The sequence below is a fragment of the Urocampus carinirostris genome, chromosome 17 (genome assembly GCF_059441175.1).
Source record: "Urocampus carinirostris isolate Australia breed hairy pipefish chromosome 17, RoL_Ucar_1.0, whole genome shotgun sequence".
Taxonomy (NCBI): domain Eukaryota; kingdom Metazoa; phylum Chordata; class Actinopteri; order Syngnathiformes; family Syngnathidae; genus Urocampus; species Urocampus carinirostris.
In genome coordinates, this window is record NC_142365.1 from 5,605,335 (window position 1) to 5,624,381 (window position 19,047).

Consider the following 19,047-nt stretch of genomic DNA (forward strand, 5'->3'; position numbering starts at 1 on the left):
CAGCGCTTCTTTCTGAACCAGGTCCATATGCACTTATAAACATCCATACTTCTACACCCCACTTCAACCTCACCCACATTGATCTGGAAGATATCTCTTTCCACTCCACCAGTTTTTCCTTTGCCTTTTCACTCACAAGCACAGCCACCCCTTCTCTAGCATGTCCACCCGTAACTCCAGACCTTCTACCATACATACCTCCAAGCTGTAATTCACCCTTTCCTTTCATCTTTGTTTCACTCAAGGCTAACACATTAACCTTCCTTTTAGTCATCATCTTTCCAATCTCGTCTTTCTTCCACTCAGTCGCTTTACTTCCACATCCTCTCACATTTAATGACCCTATAACTAGGGTTTGCGAGACCTTTTGGTCTCCCGCCCCCCTTTCTTTGCCTTGCTGTCTCTTAGGGAGTAGAGATAGAGAGGAGAGGATCCCCAGACCCCTCGCTCCCTCCACTTTAGTCGCCTCTTACGACGCACAGCGGACCATGGCGGGAGAATTCTCTTACCTCTCACAAGGAAAGGACCCCTCACCACAGGGAAATTAATGATCAATTAATTTCTTATCGCTATCCACCATTGCATGACAATGATGATAACAGTCATGGGACAGAAAACTCATTAGCAACAAAACGTGAATTTGTGTCGGGGACAAAAATAGTGCAGGCAGCAAGGCTAAGATAGGCAGTAGCCAGGTCACATGACCTTTAAGAGCCATGTACGTGCACAATACTCTGGGACAATGGCCTGCTTAAGGGCCCCTCCTCCTTGTATTGTTATCTCCTGCGTTGAGACGTTGCAAGCTTTATGTGTATGTGTGGTATAGTTTACCCACGCTTATCCAAGCAAACAGCAGACCCTGCCCAGAAAAATAGGATACTCAATAAGAGAAGGACGAAAATAAATCAAGAATAATGGCCTAGAAATGGCATGAACATGGAAAGGCTGGGATGTTTGTAAATACCTACAACATACAACTGAATATAGTTTTGTTGGTGCCGTCTCGAGAGTCCGGGCGTATTTTCTCCTAACTGATATTCAGATATTCATCCTACCGTATACTCACATCAGAGTTGTATTTACAACTATAAAATAAATACTGTGATCAGAGGATCAGTTTATAAACACATATTTGACTGTGTATCACCTGTAGCGAATGGCTTATACAGGAAAAGTGAGAGAAATGGGGCTAACGTGAATACATGATTTATGGTAAAAGAGTGCTGAATTATGGTATTTTCTTTCATGCAATTATTTTTGTAATACAACATGCCTGGAGAAAAAAGAAAACGACTTAGACATTACCCAGAAATCGAAAAGAAAATGTTCATGTAGTTTGAAGACAAAACAAAAATTGGATGTAAGTATTTCAACTCTTGGTTTACAAGCTCTCTAGATTGCACAAACCAAGAAATATGAAGTCTTCATCGAAGCCACAGGTTGATGTCCAAATTTTCTTTTACTTCTATTATTATTCTAGTTTTTCCTTGCCCTCATGTAGGTTTTAGATCAGGGGATGGAGTAATAATAGTTTGTAGTTTGCAATAATCTGTGGTCTGTGCAGCCCTTTGAGACTCTTTGTGATTAAGGGCTATACAAATAAACATGACTTGACTTATTCCTAAGACTTAAAAAGTGGTCGGCGGCGCCCTCTGTTGGCTGCGGCTGCATCGGCTCGCTACAACGGGTCAGGTGCAATCGACATTTCATTCTGTGTACATTGTTACACAGAATGACAATACAAGGAAATTATTATTATTATTATTATAATGTGGCAACTTTTAAGCTGTTTTAGCGGGCCCACTTCAATGTGATTATGTACTTGATAGTTACTCTTAGATTAATGGTCTACTATTGGGCGTCAGTAATATGAGGGATAAGGCAATTTATTTTTAAATAAGGTAACCAGTAACTGTAACTCCTTTTTTTTCCAGTAACGTGCCCAACACTGCCGATAAATAGTGCGAGTAACAGCTAGACCTAACAAGTTCTTCCCCAAAATTGAAACCCATCCCTGCTGGGTCTTGCTGTCATGCTGGCCTACACGGTTCCACAACAGTCTTTTGCATCGTCGACAGGTTCACAAACTGGGGATCTAAGCGGAAATACAGACGGGGTCAGTGTTGCTTCAATCGCGAACGTTGCGCTTCCTCAGTGCTCGCATGTCAGCTGTGTTCTCTATTGTTTTCCTCTCAGCCACACACAATCACACGCGTGCACACCGACCAACGGCAGTTGTCAGGTCATAAGCAGCGGCGCTGCCAATTGGCTCTCATTCTGCCCTCCCCTTTCCTTCCAGCCTCTTTGCACGTCATCTGATTTTCTTATTTAACAACCTACCCTGAAAATGCGTAGGAAGAGGAGATGTCTAAATATAGCTGCAGCCAAAACAGCTCACGCTACATGCGCATGGCAAAGTCTCTCTGCCGCACAGAGGGGAGACAAAACACGGTGACGCCGTGCAGTTTGATGCTCTCCGCCGCGCCATCCTTAAGCGCAAAAAATAGTACAGTGGTCAGCAACCTTTATAAAGCTATGTCTTTGTTACAGATAAGTGTGTCATTTATTTGTCATGTTTATTTGTATAGCCCTTAATCACAAAGAGTCTCAATGAGCTGCACAGACCAGAGACTATTGCAAACCACAGACTATTATTACACCATCCCCTGATCTAAAACCTACATGAGGGCAAGGAAAAACTCAAAAACCTCAACATGAGGAAAATGAAGTAACCTTGAGAAGGGACTGCATATGAGGTAAGATAACCAGGGTGCAATGGATGCTGCAATAACAAATAATACAGATATTGTCAACATAAAATATAGGTTATTCATATGCTATAGAATAGAAGTTTGTTTTAAGCCTAGATTTAAACAGTTCCACTGAGGTTGCAGATCGAATGTCAGGGGGAAGAGCATTCCACAGGACTGGGGCCTGAAATGAGAACGCTCTCACACTGTGGATCTCTTCTTGGCTCTTGGGATCACTAGTAGACCAGCATTTTCAGAGCAAAGGCTCCGGACCGGATCATAGAGCGAAATTGAATCTGTGTGGAAGACTGCCGGTTTTATTTTTACCTCTCTTATTATTTTAATACCACAATGTTACCAATGTGTAAATCAGTATTTTATTCTGTTAATACTGGCTAAAGATATTCAAAGCCAAAGTAGGTCATGACATTGTTTTCAATAGAGGCCCTTATAGGTTGTTATAGGCTAAGGACTATGAAAAAAAGCTTGCAATTGGCACAAAAATTGTGTCAATCAAAAGGTCAGCGGCTAAAGTCAGTATTCAAAATGATCTGACGAGTCTGTTTATAATTAAAGGGGATTTTTGGAACAAAAACTGATTACAACAAGGATCGTCAAACGATGCAGGAATACTTTTAGGCGTATTTTTATTTTTCATTTGTCTGCATTGTTGAGTGTTTTGGAGTGAATGTTTTACACGGTTGGATTCAGTGCGCTGTGCTGGATGTAAGAAGTCTATATTTGCTGGGAATTATTATATTAATCAGCTGACTACAACAGCACTTTTGCGGTGAGCATTATAGTTTTTGGATTTCTTGCTTCAGACTTATCGTGATGTTTCTCTCATGAGTATATTTAGAAATGGTCATTATATCCTAAATGCCAAAAGTTTTAGCTTTACGATGATATGACATATTTCAGTGACTGGTGACATTGTACAGACACGCATTTGTTTATTAAAAGCCAGTTTAGGTACCGTATATTATTAAAACTGTATTGTCTTTTTTTCTCTCCTGTAAGTACGAAGTGTTTTTCCTTTAAAATGTAATCAGATGTGCTCTATAATCCGAATTTTACAGTACGGGACTCTCTTAGATGCGCTCGAATAAACTCTTCTTTTTTCAATCTTTTTTGGCGTTTGGTTTGGCATTTGGACGGTATTTTGAAACAACTTTTCTTACTTTCACTGTTTTCATCTTAGAATCAAAAAAGAACCTTCAGCACGTGCGGAAAAACACTCTTAACCGCCCCAAACCACCCAATAAATCAAAAATAATATTTTTGGGCAGAATCCTCTTCTACCAAGAAAAAAAAACATTACACAATTTTTGTTTTTGCAAAACAACACAGGACGTTGGATCACATTGACCAAAATATTGTGTCGGTCCATTTTTGACCCAAAATAGTTCTTTTTGTCAAGTCAAATCAAGTCAAATTGATTTATATAGCCCTTAATCACAAAAATGTCTCAAAGGACTGCACAGGATTACAATGACACAATTACCTGATCTTAAACCAACATGGGGGCAAGGAACAACTCAAAACCTCAGCGTGAGGAAAAAAGAGAAACCTTGAGAAGGGACCTCACAAGTGGTATCCCCTTTCAGGATGACCAGGGTTAATTACATTTAGCATTACAGTACACAAACATCGTAAACACTAGGTAACATGTTGAAAATTCGTCCGGAAAGTGCATGACAGCAGCGACACCCCCAGCCTGTAAACTAGTCCAGAAAGTCTATGACGGCATGTTTTTAGAGTGGAGCAATGGAATTCAACACAATTTACAGAAAGCGAACAGAACTTTTTGCTCATGTTGACCAGACAAAAAGTGGATACGATGATGGCAAAAGGAGGAATCGGTGAAGTAGAATGTAGGCAGCACAAGAGGCAGACAGAGGCCAGACTGAGTGGGATTAACACACCTAAAGTGAAGTAGCAGTTAGCCCTTCATTTGGAGAGGCCGATATCATTATCCTCTCGCTAGCAAAGCAGAACAACACACAGTTCAAGTGGAATAATAAAGCTGTCTCAATGAGCACGTCAAGTGAATTGGAGTCGCTCTTGATTACACTCCAGCGCGATACTGAAGCGAGGCCGCTTAGCGCCACCAGCGTCACTGAGATTTTGACCTTGCGGCAGCATTAAAACTGAAGCCCAGATGCATTTGCAATCGGGATTGATCCAAGATGCATTCGCAATCGGGATTGATTTGGAGGACTTGACAGATTGCCGATGTATCAGACCGCGAAAAGAAAGTGGCAACGCCATGTGGTGCGGTGCCGTACTACAGACTGCTATTTGGCAATTGAGATTAGAGCTGCAGCAACAAATGAATATAAATGTATAATTAAAATTGTTGGCAACAATTTTTATAATCAATTCGTGGTGTCGTGCGATTTATGCGGAACTCAATTAATTCAATGCAAATAAAAGAATGCACTCAATTTCCTCTTCATCCAGCGATAAACTAGTAGTAGCACTTTGGTACGGCAGAGGGCGCTTTGAGACTATATCTTGATGCACAAGGTTGTCTTGCTCCAAATTCAAATTTATATACATATATACATACATACTGTGTATATATATATATATATATATATTTACATATACACACATATCTATCTACATCTATCTGTGCATAGATACATCTATCTGTGCATAGATAGCTTGATAGATAGATATATATACACACATACATACATACATACACATATATATATATATATATATATATATACATATACATATATACATACATATACGGCAGCACGGAGGCGCAGTGGTTAGCGCTTGTGCGGCACAGACCAGCTCAGTAGCCTAGATGGTAAGGCGCCCGCTTTGAGACTGGGAGGTCGGTGGTTCGCGCCCCGGCTGAGTCATTCCTAAGACTTAAAAAGTGGTCGGCGGCGCCCTCTGTTGGCTGCGGCTGCATCGGCTCGCTACAACGGGTCAGGTGCAATCGACATTTCGTTCTGTGTACATTGTTACACAGAATGACAATACAAGAAAATTATTATTATTATTATTATTATGATGGGAACCTGTCGTGGGTTCAAATCCAGCTCCAGACTTCCTGTGTGGAGTTTGTATGTTCTCCCCGTGCTTGCGTGGGTTTCCTCCGGGCACTCCGGTTTCCTCCCACGTTCCAAAAACATGCATTTCAGGTGAATTGGCCGGTCCAAATTGTCCCTAGGTGTGAATGAGCGAATGAGTTGTCTATCCCTGTGTGCCCTGCGATTGGCTGGCAACCAGTTCAGGGTGTCCCCTGCCCACTGCCCGGAGATGGCTGGGATGGGCTCCAGCCCCCCCGCGACTGTTTCAATAATTACAGGCTTTTCTTTTTCAAATGTGGCATTTTGATTTCTTATAATTGCTTTTTATTTTGAGCTAGCTAAAGAAACAAACCTCTATCCCCAAAATCTAGAAAACCCAATTTAAAAGAATGTAATTTAAAAGATTCTTGCAAACACCTCCAGCAGAAAACAAACTTACATTACATGTTGTCTTGAATTTCAATGCTGCCGAAACTTCATTTTCAATAGGATGGTAATTTTTTTTGGGGAAATTGTGTTACTGAGAAAAAAACAGAGTGACAGAAAAAAATATGGTTCTGTTCAGAGTGGTACAGGGACATATATTAATTTGTACAATGACAGTTGCAAAACTACCTAGTAACAAAGAAAAAGTTCAAAATTAGTACCGTGTTAGCCTTTTGATACGACGCAATTCAAACTGAACATTCAATGAATTGTTCTTATGAAGCTGTTCGCAATAGAGTAGCCACAGATGATGCATTTAAATGACAATCATTGTTTTTAGAGATATGTTTGGTATGCGGAAAAAAATAATTAAGGCGTCAAATCTGGCTAAAGATATTCATGGCTAAAAATCTTGAAATGTGCATGGTGACTTAACGGATGATCTTCCCATTTTGACAATAAACGTTTAATAGCGAGAGCTTCAACTTTAAAGCACGCACTGCACAAAAAAAGTAATTTATTTTATTTTAATAATGAACAGCTGCAACATTTAGAAGGTAGTGGTCATCAATATCGATGTGTGGGGGTGTCAAGCCAATGTCAATCTTGCAAATTGTGTTATAATTCAAAAAGAACACAGAACAAACATTTCAAAATAAAAGTTTAGCACACTTGCGTGTCAACATAAACTAGCAGTTAGCAAACTTTGGGCCATCAGGCTTTTTAGTCTGGCCCGACAAATGAAAATGGTAAAAATATATTAATAGTATATATAATGGGAAAAAGTGTTAGTTGGTGTCACTCTTGTCCCCTGTGCACTGTGCTGAAGGCCAATGTAAGAATAGCTGGTACCATTTTTATGTACTTTGTAGTTTTCATTATGAATAAATCAAGATTTTGAGTTTTTCACTGCATACAGTAGTCCCTCGCTAATTCGCGCTTCAGTTAACGCTGGTTCACTGCTTTACGGATTTTGAAATGAATTGTCTTTATTGTCATTGACATCAACGTATCATGCATTGTGTTCTGCAGCAAACAGGAGAGAGCAAACCCTATTATAGGAGCAGGTTGAATGTGTGTGTGTGTGTTAGGCGGGTGTGACTGTGTGCGCGACTGTGATAGGCTGGTGTATGCAGTCAATCAAATGGCAGGGCAGGTGCACAAGTCAATAAGGCCACCAAAACTAACTGCAAAGCATGGCAACAACTAGGTTTTAGCGGCCCATTACATTGGAAATAAATTCATCAATTAAATCGACTCTGAGGGAAGTCAAAAGAGCACAAAGAAATGAGGATCACTAACGTGTGCTACGTGGATTGTTATCAGGTCCGGGAAGCGACTGAGGCGGTGTGGGGAAAGAAAGCAATAAGGATGCTGCAGGTCACTACTCTCAAAGGCTACCCCTGCTGAGCCTGTCTCTCATCAATCCCAAATCTATTACCCATGAAACGGATGACCTGGAGCAACAACTCGTGGAAAAAAAAAACCACTACATTCTAAACACTTGTATTCTAATAATCACGGAGACATGGGCGGACTAGCATGCATCTAGCCAGCTGCCCACTAAATCGCTTTCCTACGGTGAAAAGGAGAAGCCCTACAATTGTGTTGTACTTTTGTATAATGACAATGAACACACTCATTTCAACTGCAATTATGTGTTCTGTGTTTTTTTCTAGATCTATGGTTATTTTGTTACAAGTGGTAAGGACGTCAATATCGGGGTAGGTTTGACCCATAGGGGCTTTTTAGAAGGGGAAGTCACTACTTAAATTTTAACGTTTCTTGGGGGATCAAATTTAGTGTTTGAAAAGTGCCGTATTATGTTACTTTGCTTTATTTTTAGTGTTTCAAAGCTCATTTCATTAAATGATCTGTTTATGAACAGATTTAAAAGAAATGACATGTATTTGTAGATGTCTGCATGTATATTTATTCATAAATGCATGAGAAAAATGAGATATGCACATATTCTTGAGGTATCATATTCGAGACTGGCAGATACAAAAAAATCTAATCACTCTTCTTTTTCCCTTCTGGCCTGGACATTCTGCCAAATTTTCAAACCCAATGCCAGTGTCTGAAACTGACAAAAAGTTCCCGGACACCAGGGCAGACAACTCTGAAAAGTTGCCATTTTTCACAACTTGAAACACAATAAGACGACTAATCGCAAAAAAAAAAAAAAACATTGTTGCAAAGTATTAAGGATTGATCATCAGAACATATAACAGAACAACACTTTAAAATTAAGTTTACTATGAATCTACTTATTACATTCATTGCATGTATATGAGTTTGCTGATTTCCATCTGCCATCAGTATGTTCCTGTATTTACTCATCTTCATTCATGCAATGTTTGCGTTGCGTCGTCTGCTACAAGCCACCTGACCTCCTCTTTCCACGATGCTTTTAATGTATGTTTAGATTTTTTAGCGTCATCAATTTTGTTAGCTTCTTTTGAACCTTTCTTCTGGGGCTGAGGTTTTGGCTAGATTCCTAACCACTTACCAATTTTTCTTGACTTCTCTGTGTGTCTAAATGCTATGCAAATGCTCGAGAAAAGTCTGTAAGAGCTAAGTTATTCGATGCAGGCTTCTGATTGTGTGTCGAGTATGCAAATTGCCAGACGAACCGAAATTCCGAAATTTCCGAACCGAACGAAGATTTTGAGATCGGAATAAAGCAAACGTTTGATTTGAGGAACAATGAAGATGAAAAATAAAATAATTAAAACTAAAGGTTTTTTTTTTCTTTCTTGAAAAAGTTGTCGGCCACCAGGGCAGGGACGTTGTGTAAGTTGTACGCCCGATGTGAAAGATACACACTGCCAATGCTCTCAGGGACTTAAAACGTTTCTCCACCCCTGCCCGAAGCTAATGTTAGTTATTTTCATTAGCGTAACTATCTGAGCTCTTAATAACTGGAAAGTGGAACCATTATAAGCCACGTGAGAAGTCAAAATGTCATTATAGGTTAAATGAAGGAATTTAGTGGAAGTAAACGTTCACCAGAAAAATCTTCCTAGTAACTGGCATTAAAAAATCAAAAGCATAAAAGCACGGCTTAGATGAGAAAGATAGCAAGCCGCAGGAGCGTTAAAAAAAGACGACTGGAGGCACCGCTCAAGAATGTCAGACATTTGGAAATCCAGGAGGGGTTCAAGAACAAGAAACGAAAGTGGCAAGACGGCAAGAAAAGAGATCAGAGCATTGCGGGTAACGACCAAGGAAGTTTGAGAGTTGACAGCACCAACCTTCTAGTGCCGGCCACTTGAAAACACAAAGGCTGCAAAGCTACCTGAGAACTTTTTTTCAAGATTAAGAATGCGGACATCAGCTCGAAGTAAGAGAGTAATAAAAACAACTCCTACCATCATGCAACGTAAACTGAAACGCTAAAAAAAAACAAGTTTCGACCCGCAAAAACATGCCCGGCATTGAGAAGAACTGTCAAATTGTCCTGACTTTGTGGGTCCACAGAACGTAGTATGCACTATTGAAAACACACATAAATAAAACCCACAGTGGCCTCATATAAAAGTGGCCCTTGAGGGAAGTCACATGGGCATGATGAAGAAATTAATCGTACAATGAATTCAAGATTATTTATATGGTTATAGAACATGAAACACGATTACACAATTGACTTCCAGTGTGGCAATAGAAGTAATATTAAGTGTGTGTAAGAAGACTGATGTTTTTTAAAATGGGGGACATTAAAGTACTTTGAAGAGTAGTATCAATGATAATGCAAAAAGTACGATAACTATCCCATTCCAGAAGTATGTCTTGTAGATGTATTCATTCTATTTCCTTACATTTCCATTACATTTGTTACTTATTTTACCAGAGAAATAGCAAAATTGTCACAAAATGTTGCTTATTTCTAATGTTTGTCATCTTACTACATTATAAATTTGTATTTCTTAGAAAAACACACATACACACATTTAGATAATCATTCCCTTATCAAATAATTGTAATTTTTTTAAATGAAATAAATAAAAACAACTCTAGCAACCCTTGTGGGGATAAGTGGTTTAGAAAATGAATGAATGAATAGTCCTAATATTATAAAAACTGAAAAAAATATTGCTGAAAATTATGTTTTTGTCACGGTTGCCATGGAGCCCAATTGGCCCCGCTCGTGTGGCACCAGCTGCAGCTTGTTGACGGATTGGCTCCCTGTCAGGGTTTAAACTCTGTCCTGTCAGTCCCCTTTTGTCAGTCCGTCTGCGAATCTCTGTTTTTACACGGCAAGCCCTTTTTCGCCTATCCTGTTTTTTGCTCATGTTTGGCTCCCACTTTGATCTGTTTTTATCTCGACCACGTCTGCTCTCCCGTCCCGAATTACGACCTGTTTTGATCTCGACCATGTCTGTTCTCCCGTCCCGAATAACGATCCGTTTTTGATCTCGACCACGTATTCTCTCCTCTCCTGGCTTTCGACTTGTTTCCGATCGCGACCACGTTTTGCTCTTCTATCCTGGCTACTGACCCGTTTTTTTCCGTTCTCGACACCGCTCGCCACGGAAGTCCCACTTCCGCGTTCAGAGCGACCTGCTTCCCGCGTCCAGCAATCCCCGGATCGTGGGCGCAACCACCTCCCCTTTCTTCTAATAAAACTTAGGAGAAACATTACGCGAGTGGGTCCTGTTTCCGTTCTGGTCCTGACAGTTTTTTATGATTAAAAAGGTGTACAATATGAAAAAAAGCAATAATACATTTACTTAAACAGGGCTAAATTATCTGACAATGGGACAGGAACTTTGGGGGGCAACGAACAGTTTCAATGATCCTCACTGGTTAGATCAGTAGTGAAGAATAATTATACTTTAAAAGAACAATCAGGGGTTTGTCAAAAAAACGTGTAGATAGACAACAACAGATCAACACCAGACAGCTGGCCTTCTCTTTATGCCGGCCAGTGATGAATCGACTCATCGTGTCGCCTAAAGTCAAATCCCAATGAAATTAACAAATACATCTTAAGTACATTTAAGGAAGTTTCATGATTTTTGGCGGCTGAACAGCATTTAATGTAAATTAGTTGTAATGTTAAATGTCTTTGCACTCTTTTCTCGATGTATACATAATTTAGGCCAGTTTATGTATCCTAATATTATTATTTAGTTTTATTATTTTTGAAGTATTTTTTTACATGTTTATCCTGGAGTGCCACATCCAATCTCATAAACTATGTACACAGCTTTGTCATCAATGACATTAAAGACAATTCTAGTCTAGTCTAATTAGGGCTGTTGATACCACATTTTTTTCCCAGAATATACTCGAAGTTATCGGTAATTAGTCCACATACTGCTACTTTTATTACAACAACTGCCCTCTCTTCGCCAAAAAATGCTGATGCTTTTAAAAAAAATGTCTTTAAAACACAATATCATACTTACCATAAAGGGGCAGTGTTTATTATTTGACCACTAGATGTGGCTGTGTTGTGTAATGCAACCCAAAACGAGTGCTACAAAGCATAAGGAACCAGACAAAATACAGAGACAATAATGCACTATTTTTCATGTTGTTTTTCTGCCCAGACTTTTGTGAGGTGTTTTGTCTTTTTGGGTACCCTTAGCAGCAAGATGGTGGACAATCTTGAATCATGTCTGCTCCCTATGTCAAGTCATGTCTGCACAGACCACAGGTTATTGCAAACCACAGACTATTATTACACCATCCCCTGATCTAAAACCTACATGAGGGAAAGGAACAACTCAAAAACCTCAACATGAGGAAAATGAAGAAACCTTGAGAAGGGATGCGCATGAGGTCATCCCCCTTTCAGGATGACAAGGCTGCAATGGATGTTGCAAAAACAATTAATACACAGATATTGTCAACATAAAATATAGGTTATTCATATGCTATAGAATAGAAGTGTGTTTTAAGCTATGCCAGTTGCACATTTCTAGACCTATGAGTAATTTTTAAAATGCAAGTTCATTTTTTAAATTTGAATATATATTTTCCGCCAGAAAAAAATGAAATAGGGCACCAAAAAGCATTTTCTTCAGCCTTCCTCCTTGGGGCAAATGATTATGAACTATGCAAATATTTTGTTGATTCATTTTGTTAAGTATTTACTCCCCCGGATGGAGTTAAAGAGCCTCATGGCATGAGGGAGAAATGATCTCAGTCTGTCCGTGGAACAAGACTGTGACAGCAGTCTGTCGGTGAAGCTGCTGTACCCCCCCCAAAAAAAAATCGACAAACACATGTACACGTGTTTATCACTTGAGCTGCTATTGTTTTTTTCTTAAATGAATGGATCTTTTTACCACTAAGAGGAGCTAAATAATACACGCTGTCCCTTTCATATTACAATTATTTAAAGTTAATTTGGTTGGTTGGATTCCTTAAGTACTAGGGTTATAGGTGCACCATTTCCTGTGGGTTGTCTTGGGCAAGTTCAGCCTGGTAGCACCCATCCCGCTCAAGGTCAATTTGATGTTCTTTAATTCTAGGTTCCTGATTGTAAAATTTCCATTAGAGACATTCAAATGAAAGTACTGCTATCTTAAGGGAGCTGCATGGAATTTGGAAAATTGTTGCACTCTGCCGTCATCTCCTGGCTTGTGTCATCATTGCAGCCTCAGTCACCTCATTCATGATGCGCGTGCAAGTATGTGCTTTACTTGGATGTGTTCGAAGGAACTGTTCTTTTTGCATATTTTGGGGGGTTTGGATTGGCATTTGGACACTACTTGTAAGAAAAATGCCTGCTCCTTTTACCAATTTTATTCTAGACTGACAAATAAAAATAAAACTTGTGGGGACCAACATGATGTCAGTCTCCGACCCCAATTCCTCAAACCTAATGTTTTACGCTCGAACAGTCCGTCTAAGTAAAGTAAAATTAGATAGATAGGCACAGTGGAAAGTAAAAATAATATTTAAGTTTCAACGTCTTAGAGGCTGTACAGAATTTGGATCTGTGTTACTCTCTGCCGCCATCTCCTGGCTTAAAGTCATGATCGCAGCCTCAGTCAGCTCATTAATGATGCACATACAGGTGGTACATGCATTTCTTAGAGATGCTTAAATAAACTCTTCTTTTTACATCTTTTTGGGGTTTGGGTTGACGTTATGAGCGAACTAGAGACATCCCTTTTCTCACTTTCATCACTTTCATGCTATTGTATACTAAAAAACCCTTTGGGGACGAGAGTGACCTCACTCTCCAGCACTTCCTCCAAACCCCATTCTTCGAAGATAAAGTGTTAAATATAAGATAAAGGCATAAAGGCTCAGCGGAAAATAAAGCATAAAGGCTCTTTGAAATCAGTTAGGCATTGTTAACACATACTTCAGAGAGAAAATATGGAACTTTCGACTTTTTAAGGACGCCTCTAACACGGTTTTTGAAAACAAAAAAATGCTGGAATCTGCTTTAGTATCTAAACATATCCGTACTTGTTTCTCCCCATGAATGAGTGCCCCAGGCTAATCTGAATGACTAAAACGCTGCCGATGTTGATATCTGATCGCTTTTGCAAAAGCTGCATTGCTTCCATGGCATAGCAGGGAGCCCTTGTTGTGCAGAAGCCCTGCGCAAAGCAATGTCAGGTCATGACAAGGCTGCATCCAGATGCAAGCAACGAATAGAAAAACAAGAACATGTTGTGCAATTCCATTTTTTTGCTCCCCTGTCAGTCCGTCGTGCGGGCCTCTGGGAGTCCAGGCTACAATACAAGCGCAGCATGTGCGGCGCGTGCAGTTCTATAAATAAAAGCAGATTATTCGATATTAAGCTGAGATGAATTGCACGGTAATGGAAGCAATAGGGATGTCTCTTAGGGGGGGTTTAAGCATCTTTAGGGGTGCTGATGTGAAAGAAATCATAGAAAGGTGCATGAACGAAAGGAGATCTTTTTGGGGGGTGGCCACTAGCCCAAAATGCAAGCAATGGAGGCAGACGGACGTGGCGGCTTCATGACTCCGCAATTTAACGACACTCGACGGTTGCCATTTACCTCCAGCGTGCGGATTTCTTGTTGCGTGAGGTCGTTGGAGGCGGCACATTTGGTCCGGAGTCCCTGTAAGCTAGAGATGGAGATCTCGATCATGTTCTGGATCAGTTCGCACTGGTGAAGCGCGGCCATGGCTGCTTCGCCGCCGCCACCGACGTCCCTTTCTGGTTTCTCGCCGCTCTCGACCATGTTCCCGCCGATAGAAGACAAACTATCCATTCCTCGGCATTTGGGCTCGGCTTGGAGGGCAGGAGTCGAAGCGTTAATGGATCCAATCCGACATAAGCAGAAGCCCTCGTGGGGGGGGGCAAGAAAGCACCTGACCGAGCGAGCCAATGTCCCCAGCTTCCGAGCCGCGCACTGGTCCGAAAGAAGAGTTTATCCTATCTTCTTGAAATGAATGTAAAATAAAAAAGAACAAAGGTTGTTGAAGTGTTCCTCGACGTGACGTTTTGGCCTGTTGTTTAGCGACGAGAGTCTTCTTCGCCCCCCCACAGGCAGGCGGCTCTCCGCTCGCCGTCTGTCAGCTGTTGGGAACATCATGAGGCGCGCGATGCATCCCGGGAAATGGAGTCTATGAGGGGTGCGTTGCTGTCATGGGCGTAACCAGCCTGTTTTTTAACCCAAGTACCCTACCAAAGAGCATTTTAAAAACTCTTTTCTTTAACAAGGGACAGGATAGGCCTAATTATGATGTAAAATGCTAAATGGGGAAAAAAAGTTAAAAAAATCAAAATAAATAATGTGAACAACTGCAGAGCAGCGTCAGAGACAGACAGATAGATAGATAGATAGATAGATGTCTTGATAGACGTCTAGATAGATGTCTGGATAGACGTCTGGATAGATGTCTAGATAGATAGATGTCTAGGTAGATGTCTTGATAGACGTCTAGATAGATGTCTAGAAAGATGTCTAGATAGATGTCTAGAAAGATGTCTAGATAGAGATGTCTAGATAGATAGATGTCTAGATAAATGTCTAGATAGATGTCTAGATAGATAGATGTCTAGATAGATGTCTAGATAGATGTCTAGATAGATAGATGTCTAGATAAATGTCTAGATAGATGTCCAGATAGATAGGTAGATGTCTAGATAGATGTCTGGATAGATGTCTAGATAGATGTCTTGATAGACGTCTAGATAGTGTCAGGATAGATGGATGTATAGATAGATGTCTAGATAGCTGTCTAAATAGATAGATGTCTAGATAAATGTCTAGATAGATGTCTAGATAGATGGATAGATGTCTAGATAGATGTCTGGATAGATGTCTAGATAGACGTCTAGATAGATGTCTAGATAGATGTCTAGATGGATAGATGTCTAGATAGATGTCTAGATAGATGTCTAGATAAATGTCTAGATAGATGTCTAGATAGATGTCTAGATAGATAGATAGATGTCTAGATAGACGTCTGGATAGATGTCCAGATAGATATCTAGATAGATCGATCGATCTATCGCTGGGCGCGGGAAGCAGGTCGCGCTGAACGCGGAAATGGGACTTTCGTGGCGAGCGATGGCGGTGTCGGGAACGGAAAAACGGGTCAGTAGCCAGGACAGAAAAGCAAAAACGTGGTCGGGGTAGATCGATAGATGGATACAGTCAGGATATCTGCAACACATAAAAAGAGTGAGTACATTTTTTGAGACACCCTGTAGATAGATAGATAGATAGATAGATAGATAGATAGATAGATAGATAGATAGATGGATAGAGATACTTTATTCGTCTTTGTAGGGAAAATCACATTTCCAGCAGCATCCTCATGTTAAAAAAAGATATATAGAATACAAAAATACACAATATAACATGTAGAATAAAAAGCATTTAAATAGGGTTCCAAAAAAATAAACCCTGTAACAGAAATAAAGCACAATATGTGAATGTGAGTTTGGGGTTTAAAGAGCCCCGTGGCATGAGGGAGAAATGATTTCTTCAGTCTGTCTGTGGAACAAGACAGCGACAGCAGTCTGTCACTGAAGCTGCTCTTCAGTCTGGAGATGATGCTGTGTAGTGGATGTAGTGAGTTGTCCATGATTGACAGCATCTTACTCCACTGCCTTGAAACGGTTCCGTCCATTTGATTCCTAGCACCGCATTCGCTCCTCTTTTGCCCAGCTTGTGTCACTTGCGGCATAGCGGCAGAGTCTGTAGAATCTTTTAATTGAATGGATGCTCCAAATAAAGTTGTGTTGATCTTTTTGTCAATGGCAATAAATAATTGGATTCTGATTCTGAAAGTCAACAATTTAATAAGGGAACAGAAAGATAATAAATAAATGCATTTATTTTCTTTAACTTTCTGTTTAGGGACCTGAAATAAAGTAGTTACTTTTCTTTCATGAATACAATATAAAAGAACACATATATGCTGTTTGGGTTTAATGGTAATATAATACTGTTCATTTTATTTTTGCAAAGGGAAGAGAATATAATGTATTAATGTTGTAGGTATGTGGTATTGATATTAATGACGACTCAGGATTTGCGTATGCGTCTGGGAAAAAAATGATACTGGTCATCTTAAATTAAGTTGTGTCCACTGCTGTCATGAGCTCTCTCTCTACCGGTAGCCAGCACCAATCATCTCCCTGCTCTGTCACTGCACCCTGATCTGTTCCACCTGTATGTATTTAAAGCCCTGCCTTACAACCTACCTTTGTCAGATTGTCTGCAAAGCATACACCTTGAACCTGTTTGTCGGCGCTTCCGACTCTGAACCTGGACTTGTTTGGCCCTTCTGCCCCCTCCTCTGCCCCCTCTTCTGCCCTGGTCTTCCAGACCCGTGGTGAGTGAGCCCGGACCCATCTCCTCCTACTACCCCCAACGCCACTCAGCCACTGGGGAACAGACACACACACATACATACACAAGGACATGCTCTCCCGTTTCTCCCACCTGTCATGATTACCGATATGCATCACCTGTACCCACTCCTTTGGCGCCAACTGCTTCGGACTCTGATTGGCTCCCTGTCCCTATTTAAACCCACTCCTGTCTGTCCCATTTTGGTCAGTCCGTCTGCGAACCTCAGTTAACACTAGGCAAGCCTTTTCGACCGTGACTCCCACCTGTTTTTTGCTCTTGTCTGTCCCCCGGCTTCGACCCGTTTTTGATCCTGACCACGTCTACTCTCCGTCACAGCTTTTGATCTTTTTCGTCCCCGACCACGTCTACTCTCCTGGCTTATGACTCGTTTCTGACTCCGACCACGTTTTTGCTCTCCTGTCATGGCTACTAACCAATTTTTCTGTTCCCGACACTGCCATCGCTCGCCACGGAAGTCCCACTCCCGCGTTCAGAGCGACCTGCTTCCGGCGCCCAGCGATCACCGCATCGTGGGGGCAACCCTTTCTTGTCTTCCAATAAAACTGAGAGAAACGTAACGCAAGTGGGTCCTGTCTCCGTTCTGGTCCTGACACCTTCCCTAAATAAACTTTCTCAACGTGTCACAATTGTGTCATAATCCAACGTCTACAATTATCTTTAATATTTTCTTATGTACCTTCAGCGTTTGTGCTACCTTTTTTTCCATTATCTTCAAATAAAACTAAAACGCTGGTAAAAAAGAAAGTATTCATTGGCAGAAGGGAGTACAGACACTAAGTAATTTTGACACTTTAAAATGCAAATGAGTCATCAGTCTAAAAATGAAGCCACTTGTGGTGATTTTGCACGCACTCCGCAAAAACATTTTGTACTTTTTGTGTCTGTTTTAGTTGTCCTTACGCAACATTTTCTTCACATGAGTCGTATTGTTCTAACAGAACAGATTCGATAGTCTGTGGCCAGCAACACAGCGTGTGCCTTTTTTTGCAGCTTAATGAAAACTTCATTTGCAAAAGACTTACACATGGACACAAGTTGCAAGATTTTCAATGCGACAGAAATATGAAGCCACCAATGTTGCAAAACAGCCATGTTGCTTCACACAGGAAGGAGAGAGTGTACAATGCAGTATTTTTTCTTATCTTTTACCAGGTCTGTGTGCCATGTCTTTTTTGGAATGAATTAAAAAGGTGTATCTTCATCCTGAGGTGACACAGTCTGTGGTTCTCCAGGTTCTTGCACTTTGAGGACAAATGACTTTGGGGACAGTTCGCCCCAGTATTTTATTTAATCAGAAATATTTAGTCTAGAACTATTCTAATCAAATTACAAGATTTTTGATGCAGGATTATAATCTAGAAATCATAAACGTGCATGTGTTTTTCTCTTCTGTGTGGAGGAACAGCAAACCTCACACGCAGCAACCTTTGAAAATTCTTCAGCGGGCGCTCTCTGCTGGCCATCCACAGACTGTGCTGTAGAGGGCACTGCATTTAACCAATGTAAGTATTTTTTAATTTCTTAATAAAACAATTCCGAAATCAGGTCCACTTGACAGTGAGATAGTCTATCGGGTGTATATTTTTAATATATTTCAAACCAGATCACGGTAGTCAAGTCATGTTTATTTGTATAGCCCTTAATCACGAAGAGTCTCAAAGGGCTGCACAGACCAGATTATTGCAAACCACAGACTATTATGACACCATCCCCTGATCTAAAAGCTACATGAGGGCAAGGAAAAACTCAAAACATTAGCATGAAGAAAATAAAGATACCTTGAGAAGGGACAGTCTCAAAGGGCTGCACAGACCACAGATAATTGCAAACCACAGACTATTATGACACCATCCCCTGATCTAAAACCCACATGAGGGCAAATAATACACAGATATCGTCAACATAAAATATAGGTTATTCATATGCTATAGAGTAGAAGTGTGTTTAAGCTTAGATTTAAACATTTCCACTGAGGTTGCAGATCGA

General features: G+C 40.5%; 1 protein-coding gene across 4 annotated transcripts in view; it reads right to left on the bottom strand.

Annotated features, from left to right (window-relative positions):
• ksr1a (kinase suppressor of ras 1a) overlaps positions 1 to 14,770 on the bottom strand; it is a 51,909-nt gene extending 37,139 nt beyond the window's left edge. For all 4 annotated transcript variants that reach the window (XM_088320700.1, XM_088320701.1, XM_088320702.1 and 1 more), the window contains exon 1: positions 14,227 to 14,770. In XM_088320700.1, coding sequence (XP_088176826.1) covers positions 14,227 to 14,442 — 216 coding nt within the window. In that variant the 5' untranslated portion in view covers positions 14,443 to 14,770. The remainder of the gene's footprint in view (positions 1 to 14,226) is intronic.
• Positions 14,771 to 19,047: the final 4,277 nt, after the last annotated feature.